At 45.4% G+C, this 21,720-nt stretch overlaps 1 protein-coding gene across 2 annotated transcripts; it reads right to left on the bottom strand.

Moving 5' to 3' along the window:
- Positions 1-1,525: 1,525 nt before the first annotated feature.
- Positions 1,526-18,127, bottom strand: Nphs2 (NPHS2 stomatin family member, podocin). 2 transcript variants are annotated; one of them, XM_052736591.1, is made up of 8 exons: positions 17,854-18,127; positions 15,716-15,819; positions 13,980-14,052; positions 11,932-12,014; positions 7,232-7,435; positions 4,439-4,494; positions 2,910-2,988; positions 1,526-1,804 (listed from the first exon to the last, which is right to left on the bottom strand). In XM_052736591.1, exons 1-8 carry the CDS (start codon positions 18,125-18,127, stop codon positions 1,526-1,528), a joined length of 1,152 nt encoding a protein of 383 aa, XP_052592551.1. The 2 variants fall into 2 exon arrangements, with proteins under 2 accessions (XP_052592551.1, XP_052592553.1); XM_052736593.1 differs by lacking the exon at positions 7,232-7,435.
- Between the last annotated feature and the right edge of the window lie 3,593 nt (positions 18,128-21,720).

Here is a 21,720-nt window from a genome sequence, read left to right as displayed (position 1 = left end):
TACAGTTACAAAGTAGTCAAAAAGAAGTTTTATGGTTGAGGGGTCACGAAACATGGGGAACTGTTTCAAAGTGGTTGATAGCCACTGCTCTAGGCCTTAGTTACTTTTTGAAATGTTGGCACAAGTGACTCTTTTTTGTTGTCGGCTTTGAAACACGGTGTTACTAAGTAGATATGACAGTTAGCTTTGTTTGCCAACTTGAAAAAACCTAGACTCACCCCAGAAAAGGCTGATGAGGCCGGGCGGTGGTGGCGCATGCCTTTAATCCCAGCACTCGGGAGGCAGAGCCAGGCGGATCTCTGTGAGTTCAAGGCCAGCCTGGGCTACCAAGTGAGTTCCAGGAAAGGCGCAAAGCTACACAAAGAAACCCTGTCTTGAAAAACCAAAAAAAAAGAAAGAAAAAAAAAAAGAAAAGGCTGATGAGGGATTATCTCCATTAGGTTGTCCTGTGGGCATGTCTGTAAGGGACTGTTTTAAGTTAACGTGGGAAGATCCAGCCCATGGTAGGTGACACCATTCCCTAGGAAGGGAGCCCAGAACTGGATGAGTGAATAAACTGAGCTGAACTCAAGTTACTAAGCAGCACGAATTCATTCCTTTCTGCACTTGACTGTGATGTGACCAGCTGCTCCAGGTTTCTGCCGGCATTCCCACATATGATGTGCCCAAGAGTTGCTTCAAGTTCCTGCCTTAACTTTCCTACAGTGATGGACTGTAACCTGGAATTGTGAGCTAAAATAAACCATTTCTCCTTTCAGTTTCTTGTTGCTAGAATATTTTATCATAAAAACAGAAATTAAACTAAAGCAAAGTTGGTACTGAGGAAATGGGGTTGTTCCCATGACAAGCCTGACCATGAGGCTTTTATGCCTTTGCACTATTTTGTGGGAGAGTTTGGGATTTTAGGCTTGAAAGGTTGTTAAAAGCCAGCAGCAGAGCCTAATGGCTGTTACAGTGGGAGTTTTGAAGAATGCTGAAAGGGGGTAGAACTCTATTTTTTTTAAGATTTATTTATTATGTATACAGTGTTCTGTTTGCATGTATCCCTGCAAGAGGGCACAAGATCTCGTTACAGATGGCTGCTAGGATTTGAACTCAGGACCTCTGGAAGAACAGCAGTGCTTCTAACCTCTGAGCCATCTCTCCAGCCCAGGTAGAACTTAAGCACTCGGTGTGATAAGCACATTGACAGGTGCTCATAGAAAAGGCTGTGGGGCCTGCAAAGACCTTGTTAAGGGAGCCAGGTAACACGCAGTGGAAGATATGTGAACTAAGTCTTCAGAAATCAAAATCGAGCCACATACAGATTCAAAATTCTAAATCTCTTTCCTGTAATTACTATGATGTAGTTAGATGCCTTCTCTGCCACTGGCATTTCACTGTGTTCTCATGCACGTGGCCATCTTGCGACATCACACATCCAAAAGGCCTATTTGGCAACCCAACAAGAGCAGGAGGACTGAATGCCTCACTCGGGGATAGAGTTTTACACGGTAGACTCACATCGCTTTCTGCCCACTCACCCCTATAACATGGGAGAGTCCTTCTTTTTGGGGTTGAGCGGTTCGGCAGGTTTGGAAGAATGTGGGTAGCTGATGCTTCCCTGCGTTCTGGGGCTGGGAGAAGACAGAAGGTTTAGCAGGTCAAATGGTAAAGGTAAAACCACAGTGGACGGCTTCTCTGTGGACAAGGACTGCAGAGTGTGCAGGTATCGGAGCTGAACGGCAGCTGGGGTGCCTGACAGGATCTCAGCTGCCGTCCTCAGGGACTCAGAAGCGGCCTTTTCTCCTTCCGCTGCGATCATCTGTAGAACACACACGAAGAGAGCAATGTGACCATGCTGCTTCACTTCATGAGGGTGTTTGTCTGTCTGTTTCCAAGACAGGGTCTCTCTGGGCAGCCCTGGCTGTCCTGGAACTCACTCTGTAGACCAGGCTGGCCTCAAACTCACAAGATCCACCTGCCTCTGCCTCCTGAGTGCTGGGATTAAAGGCGTGCGCCACCACCTGGAGTCATGAGGGTTTTAAGTGCTAACCATTCAGTGTGACCCAGAAAGCAAGTACCGCACATCTGCTCCGTGCAGGCATTGTTAAACTTGGGGCATTAGACGAAGACTCTCTCAGATGGATTGTGAGGTAGAGGGAACAGATTAAACTAGCAATCAAAACTGAAGGTGGATTCTGTTATAGGTCATGACAAGTATACATGAACTGTAGGGGTACTGTTAATGCATGGTAGGCTTGAAAACTCAGGATTGTGCTTGCCATATGGAGAACAAGTTGGTCTGAGTTCTGGGGACAGACATGTATTATAACTTGGTTAAAAAAAAAAAAAAAAAAAAAAAAAGAATGGGAAAGCATTTCCGAAGAGAAGGCTCTCGGGCCTGTTTCACAGATGCCACTGAATGTTGGGCACAGGTAACTGGTTTGGAGACTTAGATGCAACTGTACCCCAAAAGGTGACCTTCCTCTCCCCCTCCCTCCTTCTCTTCCGAGTCTTTTGTTATTGGTTCTTCTATGCGATTAGAGTCCTTTTCTTCATCCACTCAGTTACTTGAGAGGAATCTGTATCTTTTCAGCCCTTCATTATCCTAGGGATGACAGGCCTCGGTTCTCCAGGGACAATCCCAGCGCGAGAGGGAGGGTGGCAAGGGAAGACTTTAAGGAGAGAGGATGAAAGCAGAAGGGGGGGACATTAGCAGGAAGTCTGGGGAGAGGCTGAGGTACTGGACGGCTAGTCCTGTGGACACACTGTCAACAGTGGTGGGGACACAGCCGGATTCCGCTCAGTTCCTGGGCCCGTGAGGAAGAGTGCAGGGGAAATGGTCTCCACCAGCAGGCCTTCCCCTGGGTTCTCAGATGCTCTTCCGGGGCAGAGGTGGGAGGGTGGAGTGCTCAGGAAGGGCTCACCCGCACTTTGGCCTGTCTCTGTGCCTCAGCTTCCACGGCCAGAGAGTGCTGCAGCCCGGCCGGCAGCCTCACGTCCTTACTGCAGAAGAAGACAGACAGCATAGGTGTGTGCCCTGACGGTAGCAGCCGGGGCCTTCTCACAGACTTGACCCTGCCTACTGTTGCTCTATGAATAGCAAATCCCTTTTTTTATTTAAAGATTTATAGTTTATGTGTATGGGTATGTTTGCCTACATGTATGTTCGTGCACCACATACATGCCTATATCCCATGAAGGCCAGAAGAGGGCAATTGGAGTTATAGACAGTTGTCTATAACAATTGGAGCTGACTGGTGGGTGCTGGGAATTGAACCCAAGTCCTCTGGAAGAGCAGCCAATTCTCTAAACCACTGAGCTATCTCTTCAGCCCCAAACAGTAAATTCTAAACAAGCAGATAGAGCTGTTCCTAGAGTTCTGACATGGAAGACGGGCAGAGAAGAGCACGTTCGGGGGCAGTCCCCTAAGTGCAGGTATGACCGCTACGGAGGCTACGTGGGGCTACGACACTCTAATTACACAGGCCATATTTTGTGTTCACAATCTGTGGTCATCTTTCTCACTTAAGATTTTGTGTAAATCCAAGCTATGAAATTTGAATAATGAAAAACAACTCTGAAGAGCCATACAACTAAAAACAAAAACCAGAGGAATTCATCTGAGTTTATAAAAGAGGAATGAATTTGAGGAGAAGGAACGAACAAATAAGAATAATTCTAGTATACTGCATAAAAGAAGACACAAAAGTAAAATTTCGGCCGGGCGGTGGTGGCGCACGCCTTTAATCCCAGCACTCGGGAGGCAGAGCCAGGCGGATCTCTGTGAGTTCGAGGCCAGCCTGGTCTCCAAAGCGAGTTCCAGGAAAGGCGCAAAGCTACACAGAGAAACCCTGTCTCGAAAAACCAAAAAAAAAAAAAAAAAAAAAAAAAAAAAAAAAAAAAAAATTTCATTATAGCACTTTCCATAGTCCCAAAGTGGTTAATTGAGAAATGTAAAAACAAGATTTTGTATGGTTATACAACGGAACATTATTTAAGCATAAAATGGAATGAAGTATGGATGCGTGCCATACCAGGGATGAACCTTGAAAAATTATGCACGTGAAAGGAAGCCACACAAGAAGTCTTTATGCTGTGACTCCACTTCTGTGAACTACTCAGAATGACAGGCATATCCGTTGAAGGAGAACGAGGGGCTAAGGGCTAAGGGGAATGGTTTAGAGAGTTCTTGCTTGTAGGATTTGGGGAGTGATAGAAATGTGAAGTCAGGACTAAAACCACTGAGCTAATACCAAAACATGATCAATGCTAAGTTTTATGTAAAAAGACCTCTTAATGCAAAATTAAAAACCACAAGGACAGTTTGCTTGGAGGATGTAGCAATTGAATCTTGGCTATGAGGTGTTAGGTCACTTTTCTCTAGTATCAGTGTGGCTACAGTATTTGAAATGATTTTTCAGACACTGTTCTTTCTGGTTATTTCCCCACCTACATTTCAGTTCTCTCCACTTTGATGCCCCAAATACAGGTCACTGAGTCCAAGGCAACCTGTGGAGGGAAGAGGTGAGATGCCAGTGAGACCTGCCACCCCAGTGGAAATAAGACAAGCGCTACCCCCCCACTCCCCTCCCCCCACACACCAAGGGCCACTGTTCTGTCCTCAGAACAGGTCCTTTCACAGGGCACTGCTTTTTTTAATGTCACAGTGTCTGGGACAGAGTTGTTGAACTTGCACAGTGCCATTGAATAATCACTGGATCTAAAGAGGATGTAGGGACCTGAATAATGGGCTTTCAAAGATGCTCATGTCCCTAGACCTGGACTGGTACCCAAGAGAGCTGTTAGGATGTGATTAAACCAAAGGTTCTTGAAGGATATAATCACAAGTGTCTTCATCTGAGAGAAGATTTGACTCCAGAAGAGACGGTGTCATAATGAAGGGGGCAGGACGGGGCTGGTGCGCTGTGAAGCTGGGGGTGGGGGGCAGTGGGAAGTAGAGGGGGTAGAGAGTTTGGGGGCATAGGTGTGGGGGGCAGCAGAGGAATGCATGTGGAGCTAGATGCCGAGAGAGGCAAAGTCTTGGATTCGAAGCCTCCAGAAGGAATCTGCCATGCTGATGCCTGGACTTAAGCCTGGTGAAGTTGATTCTGCACTCTGATCTTCAGGACCACAAGAGTTCAGTGAGCTGTGCTGTTTTGAGCCACTAGGTTTGGGAACATTTGTTACATGAGCAAATAGGGAACCAGTACAGATGGTACATTTTTTTTCCAGTTTGTTTTAAAATTCATTCCTTAAATAACCAGCGTCTCTGGGCTGAGACCCTGCCAAATGACTAACATTTTTAGGGTACTTCCACTTCCCCTATGATGTTGTTCCCCATGCTTCTTAGTCCTCTCTGCCCTCCATGACTGAAGTTGGAAATGGAGCTAAGAACAAATGAACTGGGTTCTGGAAATGGGTGAGGGATAGGGCTTAGAGCCCTTTCATGTGGATCATGTTCATTTCAAACTCACCTTCTGATCATTTCCTAGTGGCTAAATACTATCCCAGTGCATTGCAAACCCTGGGAGGAGCAACTACTTAGCGGGGGCAGGTGTGAGTAAGACATGTGGAGAAAGACATCAGAGCCCAGCTGGCAGCGTAAGGAACAGACAAGGTTTGTCCTGGAGAGAAGGCAGGAATTCCAGGCAGAGGAAACAGCTCAAGAGGAAGCCGGAGGAGTGGAAGCTGCATGGAGGGTGAATGCTAAGCACGTGGAGGTGCTGGACTGTGGAGCCAGGGTGGTAGGGAGTGAGGCCACAACAGCTGGGCCATTTCTCAACTCATCCAAATATTCGGCACTGTGCCAAGTCCATGGAATTCATAATCTGGGGAAACAGGTGTACAAATGCCTAAATTATAACCCGTTGCAACAAAATTGAGCTTGGCTATCAGCAGCCCGGCCTTTATCCTTCAGAGGAGAGGGATGAACAAGGATGAGGCTGAAGGAACAGTGGGAGCATGCCGAGTGGTTCAGATGTCAGTGGAGGAGTGTCTGTGCTGCTCATCTTTACCTCTTTCCTGCTTCGCTGTATTTTCCAGCTCCTCACTTCCCCTCCAGATATGAACACTAGTGATTAGCAACACTCTGGACAAGTCACAAACACTGGACACTGTGTTTTTTCAGGTTCTATAAAGCCTTTGGTTCAGGTGGTTCCTCTGTTTCATGTCTTTCTTCCTAATAGCCCCCCCATCCCAATGTTTGTGTGCCTATGACTTCAGTACTGGCCTGGGTCCCTGGTGGTAACTGCCACCTGACTGGCCAGCTGCCCACAGCCCTGCTTTGTTCTCGGTCTTAGTATCTCTTGTCACCCTGTCTTGGTAATAGAGGCATCTACCCTGGCTGTGGATGAGACTGCAGAGCTGGCTGCCTGTGGACTCAGTAAGACTGCTTAGAAGGGAGTTTTCTTTTTTGTTTTGCTGTGTGTGTGTGTGTGTGTGTGTGTGTGTGTGTGTGTGTGTGTGTGTGTGTGTGTGTGGTGTGTGCGCACACGTGCATGTGCCCATGTTTGTGAATAAGAAAGCCCTAGGCCGACACTGAGGGTCTTCCTCTATTGTTCTTCTCCTTGTTTCCTGAGATGGGGTCTCTCACTGAACTGGAAACCCATTAATTGGCTAGACTAGTCGGCTAGAGAACTCCACTCCCCGGCCCAGCTCTGCCTTCTTATGTCGGGCCACATTGGCACATGCATTGCCAAACACAGCTGTTCACGTGGTTTCTGGGGGTCTAGACTAAGGACCTCATGCTTCCACAGCAAGCATTTTATCCACTGAGCCATTTCTCCAGTGGCAGATTTTACTTTTACTTCCCCGTCTAATTCCAAACCAATTAAGTATGGCAATTAACCATGAAAGGGTGTGTGATATCTGGACTCTGAAAGTCTGACTTGAATTTACTATTATTTACCCTTGGGCACACTATGCTCATCCCCCCAGCGAGACTGGGCATCTGGGAACCATGCCTCCTCATCTTAGTAGATCGCCCTCAATCATCCTGCCCATTCCCCCCCATTCCTACCCTTCCTGCCTACAGCTGCTTCCAACACTCTGTACTACGCTGGTATTTCACAGTGTGCTTAAGGTCACTGGAGAGTGACTTGGGGAAGGGAGGGCAGCAAATCTGTACCCCAGGCTAATGATGTCATTGACTGTCCACTCCCCAATGAATGGCATCTTGAATGGCCAAATGCCTTGCACATGGCAAATTTAACACATGACCAATTCATCATTAAACTCCTCTTGGTACCTTCACATCTTGGGCAATGCTCTTCCTTTCCAGGAGAATTTCAGTGAGAGATCGATGTGCCAAGAGGCGCTTCATGGTGGTTTGCACCAGGAACTGGATGGCTTTGGACACATGAGCAAGACTGCTCAGGAGAAGAGAGGCATTTTCCATGCGGTAGTAGCAGATGGCGTCTATCTCCATTATAAACATATCTTTGGTTACCACCTAAGCAGAAGAGAGTTTGAATGCAGGCTAGATTCCTGGACTCCTTCCTATGTGGGCGAGGGGAACTAAATGCTTTTAAGTGCATTTTCCAGGAGTAAGACTATAGTAGGGGAAAGGAAAAGAGTAATGGGAGAATTGATTCTTTATTCAAAATAGACATATGTATTTTTTTCTTCTTCTTTTTTTTTTTTTTTTTTTTTTTTTGGTTTTTCGAGACAGGGTTTCTCTGTGTAGCTTTGCGCCTCTCCTGGAACTCACTTGGTAGCCCAGGCTGGCCTCGAACTCACAGAGATCCGCCTGGCTCTGCCTCCCGAGTGCTGGGATTAAAGGCGTGCGCCACCACCGCCCGGTGACATATGTATTTTTTAATGCATGAAGGTTTTATCATGCACACTAAGGACTCAGGCCTGGTGATGCTTGCCTCTGGAAGGAAGGAAGGTGGGGGAAGGGAATGGGGAGCACATGAACACAACCCAGGCTCAGAACAAATACAGATAACTCATAATTTTTTTTTTTCCCGAGATAGGGTTTCTCTGTGTAGCCTTAGCTGTCCTGGAACTCAATCTGTAGGCCAGACTGGACTTGTACTCACAGAGATCCGCCTGCCTCTGCCTCCTGGTGCTGGGATTAAAGGCATGTGCCACCACCGCCCGGCTGAGAACTCATAATTTAAGAAATTTTGTTACAGATCCTTTTTTTATTTATTTTTTATTTTTATTTATTTATTTTTTTTTTTGGTTTTTCGAGACAGGGTTTCTCTGTGTAGCTTTGCGCCTTTCCTGGAACTCGCTTTGGAGACCAGGCTGGCCTCGAACTCACAGAGATCCGCCTGGCTCTGCCTCCCGAGTGCTGGGATTAAAGGCGTGCGCCACCACCGCCCGGCTCAGATCCTTTTTTTAAAAAAAGAAACCAAGACTAACTTTCTCATATGAAAACATTCAATTGATTTTATGTCAAGGCCTTCCTAAACAGATGCCCAGTGGGTCTCCTGGAAGAGAGTCGTGTTCTAAGACATAGGTACTCTCACATACACTTACTGGAGTGATATTAGAGGGCAAGCTGGGGCTTTCCATCAAAAGCCCATCTGTTCTGGTAGTTTTTATGTCAACTTGACACAAGCTAGGATCATCTGGGAAGAAGGAATCTTTTTTTTTTTTTTTTTTTGGTTTTTCGAGACAGGGTTTCTCTGTGTAGCTTTGCGCCTCTCCTGGAACTCACTTGGTAGCCCAGGCTGGCCTCGAACTCACAGAGATCCGCCTGGCTCTGCCTCCCGAGTGCTGGGATTAAAGGCGTGCGCCACCACCGCCCGGCGGGAAGAAGGAATCTTAATGGAGAAAATGCCTCCATAGGACTGGCCTGTAGGCAAGCCAAAGTGATTCATTTTCTTGAGAGATGATTGATGTGGGAGGGCTCAGCCCGTTGTGGGTGGTGCCACCCCTGGGAAGGTGGTCCTGTATAAGAAAACAGAACAAGCTGGGAGGAACAAGCCAGTAAGCAGTGGTCCTCCCAAGTTCCTGCCCTGACTTCCCATCATGGCTTCTCTCAGCTATAACTCTTTCCCTTCCAAGGTGCTTTTGGTTATGGTGTTTATCACAGTAATAAAAACCATAACTAAGACTCCATCCATAGACATCTATCAAAGGGATGTATTTAAGGCGTTAGCTATAAGAATTGCTATTCACAGTACTGCTTACTGGAATCAAACATCGGAAATAATTGCCAATATGTAACTGGTTGAATAAACCATGGTACATTCACACAATAAAATGTGGTGTGTCCATTTATATTTACCAAAAGAAAGAATGGGACAGAACTTTGAAAAGGTAAGAGACTGGGAAGGACTTATTAACCCAAATCTCTGCTAGAGAAATATGGATGTTGTCTTTACTTTGTATATATACATATATAGCAGCAGCAACAAGCTAATATATGAAAAGGTGATTTCAGTATATTGTTGGATAAAAAGTGAACTGGCTACAAAATAGCATATAATATATAGGTAATTTATAAAGGTAGTCATGTACATAGAAAAGTCTAGAAGATTATACTCCAAAATACCAGTAAGTACCTATGGGTAGTAGTATTAGGGAGAAGTATTTACCAGTGCTTTATTGTGTTAAAATGCACGTATGCAAACCTTTTATTGAGTGCATTGATAACGCTGTATAACCATTCATCTCTGTGAATCTGTCTTATAATATGGAAATTCTGTACCTATTTAACTCCCCACTCCATCCCCTTGCTCTTAAAGACCACCACTATACTGTCTTTATGATTCTGATGATTCTAAGCACTTCACAAATGTGAAATCACACAGAATTTGTCCTTTGGAATTTCTTATTTCATTTAGCACAATGACCTCCAGACTCATCTATGTTGTAGCACACGTCAGAATGTCCCCTGAGTCTGAGTAAGTCTCACTCTGTGTAGAGCTGACGTTTTGCTTATGAACTTTCTGCTGACAGTCACGTGGACTGCTTCCGTGTTTGAGCTTCACGGATAATACACCAGCATCCAAACACCTCCTCAAGACTTGTTTTGTTCTTTTCCTTTTGGTAAATGTTATTATCAAAAGTAAGCATCTTTGAAAGGAAACCATTTATATTTACCAAAAGAAAGAATGGGACAGAACTTTGAAAAGGTAAGAGACTGGGAAAGACTTACTAACCCAAATCTCTGCTAGAGAAATATGGATATTGTCTTTACTTTGTATTTTCTAAATTTTTAAATTGTGGTAAAATATATAACATAAAATATGCCACCTCTAGTCTACAATTTTGTCATGTTATATACCATCCATAGTATAGAGTTTAGCGGATCAATCAACCTCTGGGATGCCTTTCATTTTACAAAACTGAAATCAAATCATTATTGCCCACCCACTTCCCTAGAGTCCCAGCATCCTTTCTGTCCCTGTGAATTGGGATACTCTAGGAAAACTGAGTTACCTAGTTACTGGATGTAGATTATAAAACTATTTGAATTTTTGATTTGACATTCCCACTTAGCATAATGTCCTCAAGGTTCATCCACGTTATATGTAGAACATGTCAGAATATCTTTCCTCTTAAGGGATGAACAGTATTTAATCATAGACGCATACCACATTTTGATTATCTAGTCAGCGATCATTGGACATCTGAGCTCTTCCAGTTAAAGTTTTTTTTTTTGAGATTTCTTTTAATCTTTAAAACTTATTACTGGATATATGTGAGTATTTTTCCTGCATATATACCATTTACATGTAGTATCTTTGGAGGTCAGAAGTGGGTGTTAGATCCCCTGTAACTAGAGTTACAGATAGTTGTGAGCCACCATATAAGGCTGGTAATTGAACCTGTGTTCTCTGGAAGAGCAGTAAGTACTCTTAACTACTGAGCCATCTCTCCAACCCCTGCTTCTACTTTTAAAAGATTATTTTTATTTATTTATTTATTTGTGTGTGTGTCTGTGTGTCTGTATGTCTGTCTGTGTCTGTGTGAGTGTATGTCACATCTATGTGCACTGGATCACTTAGAGCTGGAGTTAGGGGCAGTTCAGGTGCTGGGAACAGAACTCTGGTCCTCTGCTAGATTAGCAGGTTACTATTAAGCCATCTCTCCTGTTCCTGATTCTACATTTTCTTATGAACACTGAGGGGAAAAAATTTCTCCAAGATCCTGATTTCAATTCTTTGAAACTTTAAGCTTCCAGTAATACTGTTCTTAAGTTTTGGAGAAGTCACCCTGTTGGATAGCTGCATCCTACAGTGTTGTATTATCTTATGTCCCACCAGTAATGGATGAATTCTAGCTTCTCCACATTCTCTTCAATACTTGGCACTTGGTACCTGTGGTGGTTTGAACAGGTATGGCCTGTATGTGTTTGAATGCTTGGCTCATAGGGAGTAGCACTATTAGGAGGTGTGACCTTGTTGGAGTCGGTATGTGTGGGTGGGCCTGGAGGTTTATATATATTGCCTACTGGAAGAAAACTTCCTCCTCTTTAAGCCAAAGACAGTTCTTTAAAACCTTCAACCGACTGAATGAAGCTTACTCACATGATCAAGGGTAAACTGCTTTATTAAAAGTCTGCTGATTTAAATACTAATCCAATCTATCAAATACATGCACAATAACATCCAGATTTGTTTAACTAAATATAGGCCAAATAACTGAGGCTTAGTCTAATTGATAGATAAAATTAACTATTATAAATTCCTTTGTCCATTTTTAAATTAGGTTGTGGCTTTTGTTGTTTTTATTGACCTGAGTGAACTCTTTCTATATCCTATATATTAAACTCTGATAAATGATTTGAAAATACATTTTCCCATTACATAGGCTACCTTTCACTTTGTTGGTTGTATACTTTGATAATGATGCTTTTGATTCTGATGTAGTCCACATCTCTGCTTCTCTTTCCTACTTTTGAGCATAGTTACTTTGCCTCGGGATTGAGTTAGGACAGTAGACCATAGAAATGTCAAGAGGAAGCGAACATACTGTGCATCTCACCTCATGGAAAGGGATCTCCAAGGTCTGGAGACGGAGGTCAACCTTGTGGTAGGTGTCCAGGCATGGCAAAAAAAAGAACAGGCCTACAAGAAGGCATGAGGAGAATAACAGGTGAACAGCAAGTGTGAAGACTGCTGGGGACTGTCTTCTCAGGGCCAGGCTGCTCTGCTCTTCTTAGCCTCCATTACCCAGAGACCACTGGGCAGCTTCCTTGTAACTAAAGTATTGTCATATAACTCATTATTCAACTGTGGACACTTTTGAAGGTAAAAGGGAGGTTATTATTAAAACTAAGTTCAGCACATCAGGTATAAACAAAGAGTATTTCAGAAAACTAGACCACTTGGTTGGTCACTTGAGGCATCATATTGACCCGTCTATATCTCTTACATACCTGTCTCTCTACTAGACTCAAGCTCTGTAAGTACAGCGCCATATGCATGAACATTAACCTTAATGTGTCTTGGAGCCTTTTAGGTACTGTGCAAAATTGTTTTACTATGTGAAATGTACTGGTGCATCAGTTTAGATCTGACAACTTCTGGGTGTTATTTCTGAAAATGTGAGCCCCAGGGTCATCAGAGTAGCAATATCATGACAGCAGCTTTGTGTTGGCCAGTTAGTTCTCATTACCCCAGACAGTACACAGATTCAATATGCAGTATCTGTAGATTGGTTAGTTGAAAGTTTCCTAAAGCCCCGTGGATGATTTGGGACTGTGGTGGTTTGGATAAGAAAGGCCCCCATAAGCTAATATATTTGAATGCTTAGTCACCAGGGAGTGGCACTATTTAAAAGGATTAGTAGGATTAGGAGGCGTGGTCTTGTTGGAGGAAATGTGTCACTGGGGGGGTGGACTTTGAGGTTTCAAAAGTTCATGTCAGACCTAGGCTCTCTCTTTCTGCCTATAGATCTGGATGTAGCTGTCAGCTACTGCTACAGCATCTGCCTGCATGCTGCCAGGCTCCCCAGTATGATGATAACAAACTAAACCTCTGAAACTGTAAGCAAGTCCCTGACTAAATGCTTTCTTTTATAAGGGTTGCCTTGCTCATGGTGTCTTTTCACAGCAATAGAACAGTGACTAGGACAGGCACCCTTCAAGAGCCACAACTCTGTGGAAACTAGTAGCAGCTCAAGTGCCCAGGATGTATGGGAAAGCAGCCAGCTAGGACCTTTCTCAGCCTCAACAGAGAAGGTTCCTGAAAACCAGGGCCGTAGAAAGATGGTATGTACCCTGGAGCTCTGGAGTCTGGTTCTGTCTTGTGTGGACTTATATATTGGGTTCAGAACCCTGAAACTCTGATTTGTGTCTCCTAGACTGCCTTCCATTTTTAACTTGTTCGTGCAGGCATGGCTGAGAACTCAGAGCCTCTCAGTATATGTGTAGTGGGACTTCACTCTCTCGTAGGCCTTCTTGGCTGTCTCAGATCTCCAAATCCAAACTACTAGGTTTTTCAGACTAACCACACTTCTATCTATATGCCCTCCCCTCAGGTTGGACCTCCTCTGGATTTTCAGGTCCTAGAGATCAGAGACCATGCCTTATTCCTCTAGTCCCTGGTAGTCAGTGTACAGTCTAAAACAATGGAAGGCTTCAGTATATGCCTCTTCTACCAACTAAAGACTTATTTGTTACTAGATGCTGAATTTTGCTTGACTTCCATGAGCTAATCTGCCTCCATCCCCAATTCTGAACTAGCTCAGATTTTCTCTGAGAAGTCTCAGGATTCTGACTATACACACGCTGTACTCAGACCAATCATTAGCTCTAGGTCCGTAGATGCCTTGCCGTTCCAACTGGACTGGCCCTGGTGGGGGCTCTCTGGGCTTGTCCTCTCTTAGCCACCTGTGACCTGTTAGTAATGCTTTCTGGAGAATTTCAGGACAATCTGCCCTATAATGAACAGATTAGAAATACAGATACAGTGACTCAAATAACTTCATGTAATCTACGCTATGGATTAGAACTATGTATGGATTAAAGAAATCATCAACAAATCATGGGGTGGGATAAGAATTTAAAACTCATGGAGGGTAATTCTTACCAGGGCCTTTGGCTCTTCCAGGGAGCAGATGCCCCAGTCGGAATATAATTACTCTTTCATACTCTTGTACAACCTGAAGGGAAAAGCAATACTTTGAAATGATTTCAAAGGAAAACAAAGGAGTCAAAAGACCTTTGCATAGGAATGATTTTAGGCTACAGAATTTTTTTTTTTTTTTTGTTGCTATCCAGGTGTGGTGTCGCACACGGGAGGCAGAGGCAGGTGGATCTCTGTGAGTTTGAGACCAGCCTGATCTACATAGAGAGTTCCAGGACAGTCTGGGTTACATAGTAAGACCTTGTCTCAAAAAGAAAACAAACAAACAAAAAAAACCCTTTGTTTTGAGAACTAAGAACAACGCCAGGCATGGTGGTTCATACCCAATATCTCATCACTTGGGGGAGGCAGAGGCAGGAGGATCACCTGTGGTCTACATAGCATGCTCCAGGACAGCTGATGTTACAGAGACTCTGTCTCAAATGGGGGGCAGGTAGGAGCTAGAGAGCTGCCCAATAGGTGAAGCCCTTTCTGCACCTTATCAACTGAACTATCACCGTGGCCCCCAAGCGGGATTTGACATCCTAAAATATAGAATAAAGATTAGCTACCATGTGAAAATTTAAACAGATGCAAAAAAATCCTGGGATACAATCCCGTGCAGTCAGTCTAGTGGGAGGAGTGGGAGAAGGGGTTAGGAAAGCCACTGTATGCTGTACGCTGGGAGGAAAAGGACCAGCACCAGCACTAACTGCGTCTGCAGCGTCCAGCCACCGCATCCCTCCTCCCTGGCAGCTCCAGCCAATGGAGAAAACTGAACGGCAGGAGTGCCGAGGCCTGACCATTTCTACCCACCATGAAGCCAACCTTGCTCTGGGGTTCCCTTTCAAGTGGGCTGTGGCTATCTGAGAGTGGTCACGCACACAGTCTAGCGTTCGTTCTGTCCAGCTCTCCCGCTTCATCTGTCCCAAGTGTCAAACTATGTCATCAAAGATGTCCCCTGCCTTTCTTTCTTTCTTTCTTTCTTTCTTTCTTTCTTTCTTTTTTTCTTTTTCTTTTCCTTTTTTTTTTTTTTTTTTTGAGACAGGGTTTCTCTGTGTAAACAGTTCTGGCTGTCCCGAAACCTACTCTGTAGACCAGGCTGGCCTCGATCCCACAGAGATCTGCCTGCCTCTGCCTATTCTTGTTCTCTCTCCTCTAAATGCCTCAAGCTTCTAATTTCATCACAGCATGTGCTTCCTGAGCTACCCAGGTCTTCATTTACTTCTGGATTAGTATAATTAAAACACTTGGGGACCAAAGATAATTGTCTCTCCTGGTCTGTGGAAGTTGCCCAAGACGTTTTGCTTGTAGTGTCAAAGTGGATGATCCATTCTGGGGTGCTCTTTGTGTCACTGAGCATGGATGAACTAGATGTGGCTTCTTAAGGGTCTCTCAGGCTAACAGGGACATATATCTATCCATTCATCCATCCATCCATCCATCCATCCATGTCATCCTTACATACACACACACACACACACACACACACACACACACACACACACACACACACACGATTTGCTAACATATTGTTCTAGCCATGACAGAAGACCTATAGGTCGGGAGAATAAAGGAAGCTTCATGGTTACATTGAGCCAGGTCTTGAAGGAAGCAGCGCTCTTCTGGAAGGCAGGCAGGCCTAGTATGTTCTATGAGAGACAACAGAAATCACCTCTTGGGTTCATGTAGACACTCACCTTTATGCAGAACCAGATGGAGAAAGGGAAAGTTATGATGATGAAGAGCAGGGAGGAGAGGACAAGCAGCCACTCACAGGCCCCTAGCCCAGAGGACTTGATACCTAGGAAAACAATTAGATTGAAACATCACCATATTTACTGAGCAGTATCTGTCAGTCTAGTGCTTAGCACTGGAGTCAGAACAGTTTGGAGACATGTCTGGAAAAATTGGTATGAGCCAGGTAACAGAATGATCAGAATTCCCAGGTCTGGGGTATTGTCTGTGTGATGGACATGTGGGCCAATGGAAGGTGGAATAAACTTCTGGACAGGCAGGGAGACTTGGGGGACCAGGAGGCCAGGGGGGCCAGTTGGTTCCAGTTCTGGTTCCAATCATGTTCATTGATGACTTTTAAGCAGGGCATAGGACCTCTTTAAAGCCTAATTTCCTCACCTATATAATGGGATGTTGACTAATTACTATCCCATAATAGCTAGTCCATGAGCTCTAGCTGATATATCTGGTACAAAGGTGAATGGCATACACATATAAAGATGTCAGCTCATGCTTGACACGTCCCAGGCTTTACTGTGTGAAGTGTCTAGAAGTCCCTGGTCCTGCCTGCTTTCATGTCTGAGATTCTTCCATTAGAGTCCCTCTATTGGAGTGAGGTGTTTCTCGGTCCTTGGAAATCACCTATTTGGCATAATCTGGTTTGTGTCTGTAAAAAGGTGATATGGAACTGGGGCACTTTCACATCCACATTGCTTTGACTCAACATCAACGACTCTCCAGAGAATGCCTGGGCTTTCAGGGCTGGATTGTGACAGTTAAGGTGTTCCACTGTCTGGAATGGAAACCTGATTTTCTGCCTTTCTACCCAGACCATCATGTAGGCCAACCCCCTACAACCCAACTCTGTTGATTCTGTTCCTCTAGAAAGTTCCGCCCAATACAAGCAAGCTATTTAATTTCTCAAAGCATTTTTCCTCATCTGTGATGGTATGTAACTAAATAATTAAAAAACAAAACACTCAGTCTGTGCCTGCCACATAGAAAGGACTCCACAAATGGGGCTTCCTCCCTTACGTACTTCCTTGATGTGATCTGGCACAAACTAACTTGCATTTCTATAGCCTTGAACCCAACCACTCTCCTAAGGACCAGAGGGTTATCACTTAGGCAAAAAGTCTGAGCATGGTCCATTTACACTATAGCCCAGCTGCACGAGGCTTCCACAAATAGTAGCTCTCTATGATCTAGCATGTATTGCATTGCAGGTAATAGGATATGCTAAATCTCCACGTGGCCAGCAGACAGCAATGTAACATGCTGTTTCTTACTTCCGTCAAGCATCTGTTATTCTTTAATTCGAGCACAATGATCTTTTTCTTACATTTGCCATGAAAAGGACTGGAAGTAGATACATTTCTCCTAAGAGTTGTGGCACCCACGGAGGTGAAAGGGACACCTTTGTTTGCATCCTCCCCTGTGACATGGTGGCATTCTCCTTTGGCTTGAAGGATTTAGCTGACATTGCGCAAGATGCATTGGAAGGCTTATTTCATTCTCACATCTACCCTATGAGCATACACTGTGGTCACATGGCCGATAGCGAAGGCTCCTTCTGTGGTCACACTGCGGGCGAGTGGCTAGGCTGAAACTTAAACTCAGGTCTGGCTCTTGAGTGGGCTTTGCTGCCTTTGCGGTTAGGGGGTGGGGCGGGGGAGGCCGGTCCAAAGAAAGGTTACCATACTCCTGGGTAAGACGGATGGGCGAGGATGAGAGAAGAGCTACATGGTTGTTACTCAGAGCCATCATACTGTGTCCACAGGTCCTTCCATGACCACAAAAGCCAACGCTGTGGTTCCTTTGCACATTGACTGGGCCCGTCCTGAACCACTCTCTCTTCCACCTCCCATCCATTGGGCAAAAAGGGACAAACTATTTAGCCGATGTTGCTCTTTGTATTTCGTCTGATGCACTTTGGTCTCCACCACTCAGTAACTGCCTTAACTCATGCTTTTCTTTTCCCGGAAACGAATCTCGGACGCAGTCTATCTGACTTGTCACAGTGGGTCAACTCACTCCACTTGTCTGACATCTCTCCCCTGCCCCTCCACACCCTCCTCTGGTCGGGTCTGCCCCTCCGTACCTTCCTCGGGTCGCTCGCTCTCCAGCAGCGCCACCACTTCGGTGCCCTCCTCACCGAAGCCCCGAACCTCGTCCACGTCCACTACGGTGGCGGCGGGGGCTCGGGGCTCTCCCCGGGTCCGGGTTCGCCCGGAGCTCCGCCGCTCTGACCCAGCCTCCGGGCGCGTGCGGCCTCCGCTGCCCCTCCCGGCCTTCGCCCTCTTGTCCTCCCTGGAAGGGGACCTGCCACCTCGCCCGTGGGCCTCTCTGGAAGAGCTCCGCGCCCTGCTGTCCATTCTCAGCGCGGCGGTGCAGCCCCGGGCCTGGCAGAGTGGCAGCTTGAGCTTTCTGAGCTGCTGGGGAGCGACCCCGGGACCCTAAGTAGGACCGAGCTGCAGAGAGGGAGGGGCGAGGGGCGGGGCCTGGGTGACCACCCCCTTCCATCCTCCCTCCACACTAAACTCAACTGCTGTTCCTTTGAGGGTCTGGACAGAGCCCCTGGATCTCCAAGACAGGGTGGGATGCTCTCAGAGGACCTGGGTGAGAGAGTCTCGGTGCCTCCGCACCCGGTAGCTTCGAGGACCAGGTCCGCGAACTAGAAAAGGAAGGTAGTTCTGCTTTGCTGGTTAACAGCGGCGTGAAATAGGACACGTGGTAGTAGGGGATCTGCTTTAATTTCTGTGTTTAGAAAGGTCCCGTTCCCATGCTTTCTTGAAGGCTGGAGTTAGGGGTTTTCAAAGTTCAGTGGCCAAACTGCTTCCAGTAGCAAAACCCAGGAGCTGTCTCATCCTTTTCTGGGGAACGTGACACGGCTGTAGATTTCTTTGTATTCCACTGTTTCTGTCTGAAACAGAAATGTCTCTATGACTTTTAAAGCAAAGTTCACAATTCTACTCCAATAGAATTAGCCCACGTTGATAGAAATGTTCATTTATTTAGTTTTCAATATTGATTTCACACATACCTTTTTTTTTTCCCCTCAAAAACTTTTTTAGAAAACTTTAGTAGCTGGGCAGTGGTGGTGCATGCTTTTGATACCAGCATTTGGGAGGCAGAGGCGGGTGAATCTCCAAGTTTGAGGCCAGCCTGGTCTACTTGAGTGAGTTCCAGGACAGCCAGGGCTACACAGAGAAACCCTGTCTTGAAAAACCAAAATTATAAATAAAAAACTGCAGTAATGAGAACCTGAAATAAATTGACCTTGAAAACTATTGTTTTCTTTTCATGTGTTTTATATATCCATGGGAATACAATAAATATTTAGTAACCAAGTAACTTGAAATTAAATGAACCTCAGAGGCTGATTTTTAAAATATTTTAAAAATTATTTTATGTATGGGTGTTTTGCCTGCATAGATGTCTGTGTACCTTGGGTATGCCTGGTGCCTGTAGAGGCCAGAAAAGGGCATTGGATCCCTGGAACAGAAGTTATAAACAACTGTGAACTGCCATATGGATGCTGAGAATTGAACCCGGGTCCTCTGGAAGAGCAGCCATGCTCTTAACTGCTGAGACATCTCTCCAGCCCTTGACAATGATTCTTGCACAAGTTACATGAGAGGGCAAATATTTCAAAAGTCTGGCTCAATTAGCACTTCCTGTCTAGAACAGCACACAGAGAAAAGTTCTGAAGCTGCCTTTGATTCACAGAGGGAAAAGCATTATGATTTCCTTGTCCGTATCTAAAGCAATATAAGCGTCTGTTTACTCGTTGGTTGGGGTTACCAATGATGAAAGTATCTGAAGAAAAACGCATGATGGTCCCTGATAAACGGCCGACTTAGCATTCTGGAAGGTGGAGGGGTTGCGGAGGGCAGTGCAGAGTCAGCGGCCAGTGCTGCTGGCCGACCTCCTCTGCGGTTATAACAGGGCTGATGTTTTCCTTCAGATTCCTTTTTAATTGAAAATGCTGCTCATACCTTTCTTGGAACTATTCTACGTACTCATAAGCTTTTAATACTTTACTCCTTCTTTGTTGAGGCTGATGTCCATAGGAATAGGGCAGCTAGGAGGAGGAGGAGCTCATGGTTGACTTGAGTGCAAGATGAAAGAGCTGGAAAGGTTGTAAGACGCTATACTTATTCCCATGTAGTACCTTCAAATTTGATATCCAAAGAAAAGAAGGGGTGGATATATATCTCTACAGATTATTTCATGAAACATAAAAAATTTCTAACATAAAAGATAGAAGTTCAGATGTTACTGTTTGGGATCTGGCAGCTACAAAGATGTGTTAAATTTGACTTTCCCAAATTTCAGATGTCAGATTGACCAACTATGGGAGAACAGCAGTGTCCAGGGAAGTGATGCAGATGAAAGCCTGATCCAAGGGTGCAGATGGGGATGTGTGGCCTTAGGAAATACTTCCGAGGAAAGATAACCAGATGATTCTCTGTATCTGTTGTATGTAAAGTGATATAAGCACCTGGCAACCCTTGAGATTATGGGACTTGACAAGAGACTTGAGGGGAGACTTAGAAGCTGAGCAGTTTGGTCTTTGTTTTAGACAGAGTTTCTCTGTGTAGTTCTGGCTGTCCTGGAACTCACTTTGTAGACCAGGCTGGCCTCGAACTCAAGAGATCTGCCTGTCTCTGCCTCCTGAGTGCTGGGATTTAAAGGCGTGCGCCACCACTGCTCGGCGCAGTTGGTCATAACTGCAGCTTCTCTGGTGGACCCACCTCCTAGAAGAGGGTTTGTTAAGTCACTCCCAAAGCCAGCTTCCTCTCTGATTCAGTGCAGCTGGGTTAGAGCCCGAGACTCTGCGTTTTTAACACGTTCCTCGGCGAGCAAAGGGCAGAATGCTTTATACCAAGTGGTGAATGGTGAAACAGTTAAAAAAAAAAAATCTAGCGTGGACTGTTTATTCAAGGGTTTGGCTGTGAACGAGAAGAGAGGGATGTAGGTCACGGGAAGATTTTTCCCTCCTTGGCTCTCTCTATGTAAGATAAAAAGAATCAGAACATAATTTTATGTTATAGGAGTCTACACGGAGATGGAAATGGAACTGTATAATGATGATAGCCGAAGAGCCAAGTTGTGGTCCATCCAGTGCTACGGGAATAGAACGAAGGGGAAGGGAACACACACCTGAAGGAAAGACATGGGGAGGCCAATGCGGAGGCCTGGGCTGGAGCTGAGGAGGTTTCTGTATGAAAACGTACATTTTCAACGGGGCTAGAGCATAGTTTTCCAGTGGTGGGGTAATAGCAGATTAAGATGTCTAAGATGGAGTCAGAGGCTTAGAGGAATTTCTATGGCAACAGACTTGAACTCGCTATCAAATGGCCCAAATTGGGCTTTAATGTTCAAAAGCTTGGGAGGTAGGAATAATTGTTGGGGATCTCCAGCGCAGGGGGAGGGGGGAGAGGGGAGGGGGCGGCATTCCAAACCCCACCTAAGCATGCCAAGCGGTGGCTCCTCCCCTGGAACTGCCCTCTCCAGACCCTGCCCAAAGAAAGGCCTCCAAGTAGTGGCTCTTCCCCGAGCTCCTCAGGACAGCCTACAGGGTGTTTAAGGTCTATGGTTTCCCCTCTCTCCCTGGACCACCCGGGAATACTTTAATTCGGTTTAATTTGGCCTGATCTGACTTATTGCATCATCGGCAGAGTTACACACTACGGGGGGGGGGGGATATTAATACTTATCAATAATGTATTGATTCTATCCTGATCTTTCAATCACCAGTCCTTCACTATGCTCTTAGAAAGTTTCTCTAAGGCTGAGATTGTAGCTCAGAGTACCATGCTTGCCCAGCATGCACAAAGGCCCTGGGTTCAATCCTCAGCACTGTCAAAAAGCTCCCCTAGCTTTTCCTGACTTTCCTAAGGCAAGAATACTTGTAGGGGCAGCTGTAATTGAAATTAACTCCCAGATTGGAAGCAGTGCTGGG

The sequence above is a fragment of the Peromyscus californicus genome, unplaced genomic scaffold (genome assembly GCF_007827085.1).
Source record: "Peromyscus californicus insignis strain IS unplaced genomic scaffold, ASM782708v3 Scaffold_14__1_contigs__length_90479793_seg_2, whole genome shotgun sequence".
Taxonomy (NCBI): Eukaryota; Metazoa; Chordata; class Mammalia; order Rodentia; family Cricetidae; genus Peromyscus; species Peromyscus californicus.
Note: the sequence above shows the minus strand (reverse complement) of the source record. Positions and strands in the feature narration are given on the sequence as shown.

What these genes read in the sequence shown, in the direction of transcription:
- Nphs2 (XM_052736591.1), bottom strand. Translation starts at nt 18,127, where the DNA reads ATGGACAGCAGGGCGCGGAGCTCTTCCAGAGAGGCCCACGGGCGAGGT. An exon ending in CCATCTGGTTCTGCATAAAG is followed by an intron (nt 14,053 to 15,715) that starts GTGAGTGTCTAC and finishes TTTTCCCTTCAG; the next exon opens with GTTGTACAAGAGTATGAAAG. An exon ending in TGGAGATCCCTTTCCATGAG is followed by an intron (nt 7,436 to 11,931) that starts GTGAGATGCACA and finishes TCTTCTGCTTAG; the next exon opens with GTGGTAACCAAAGATATGTT.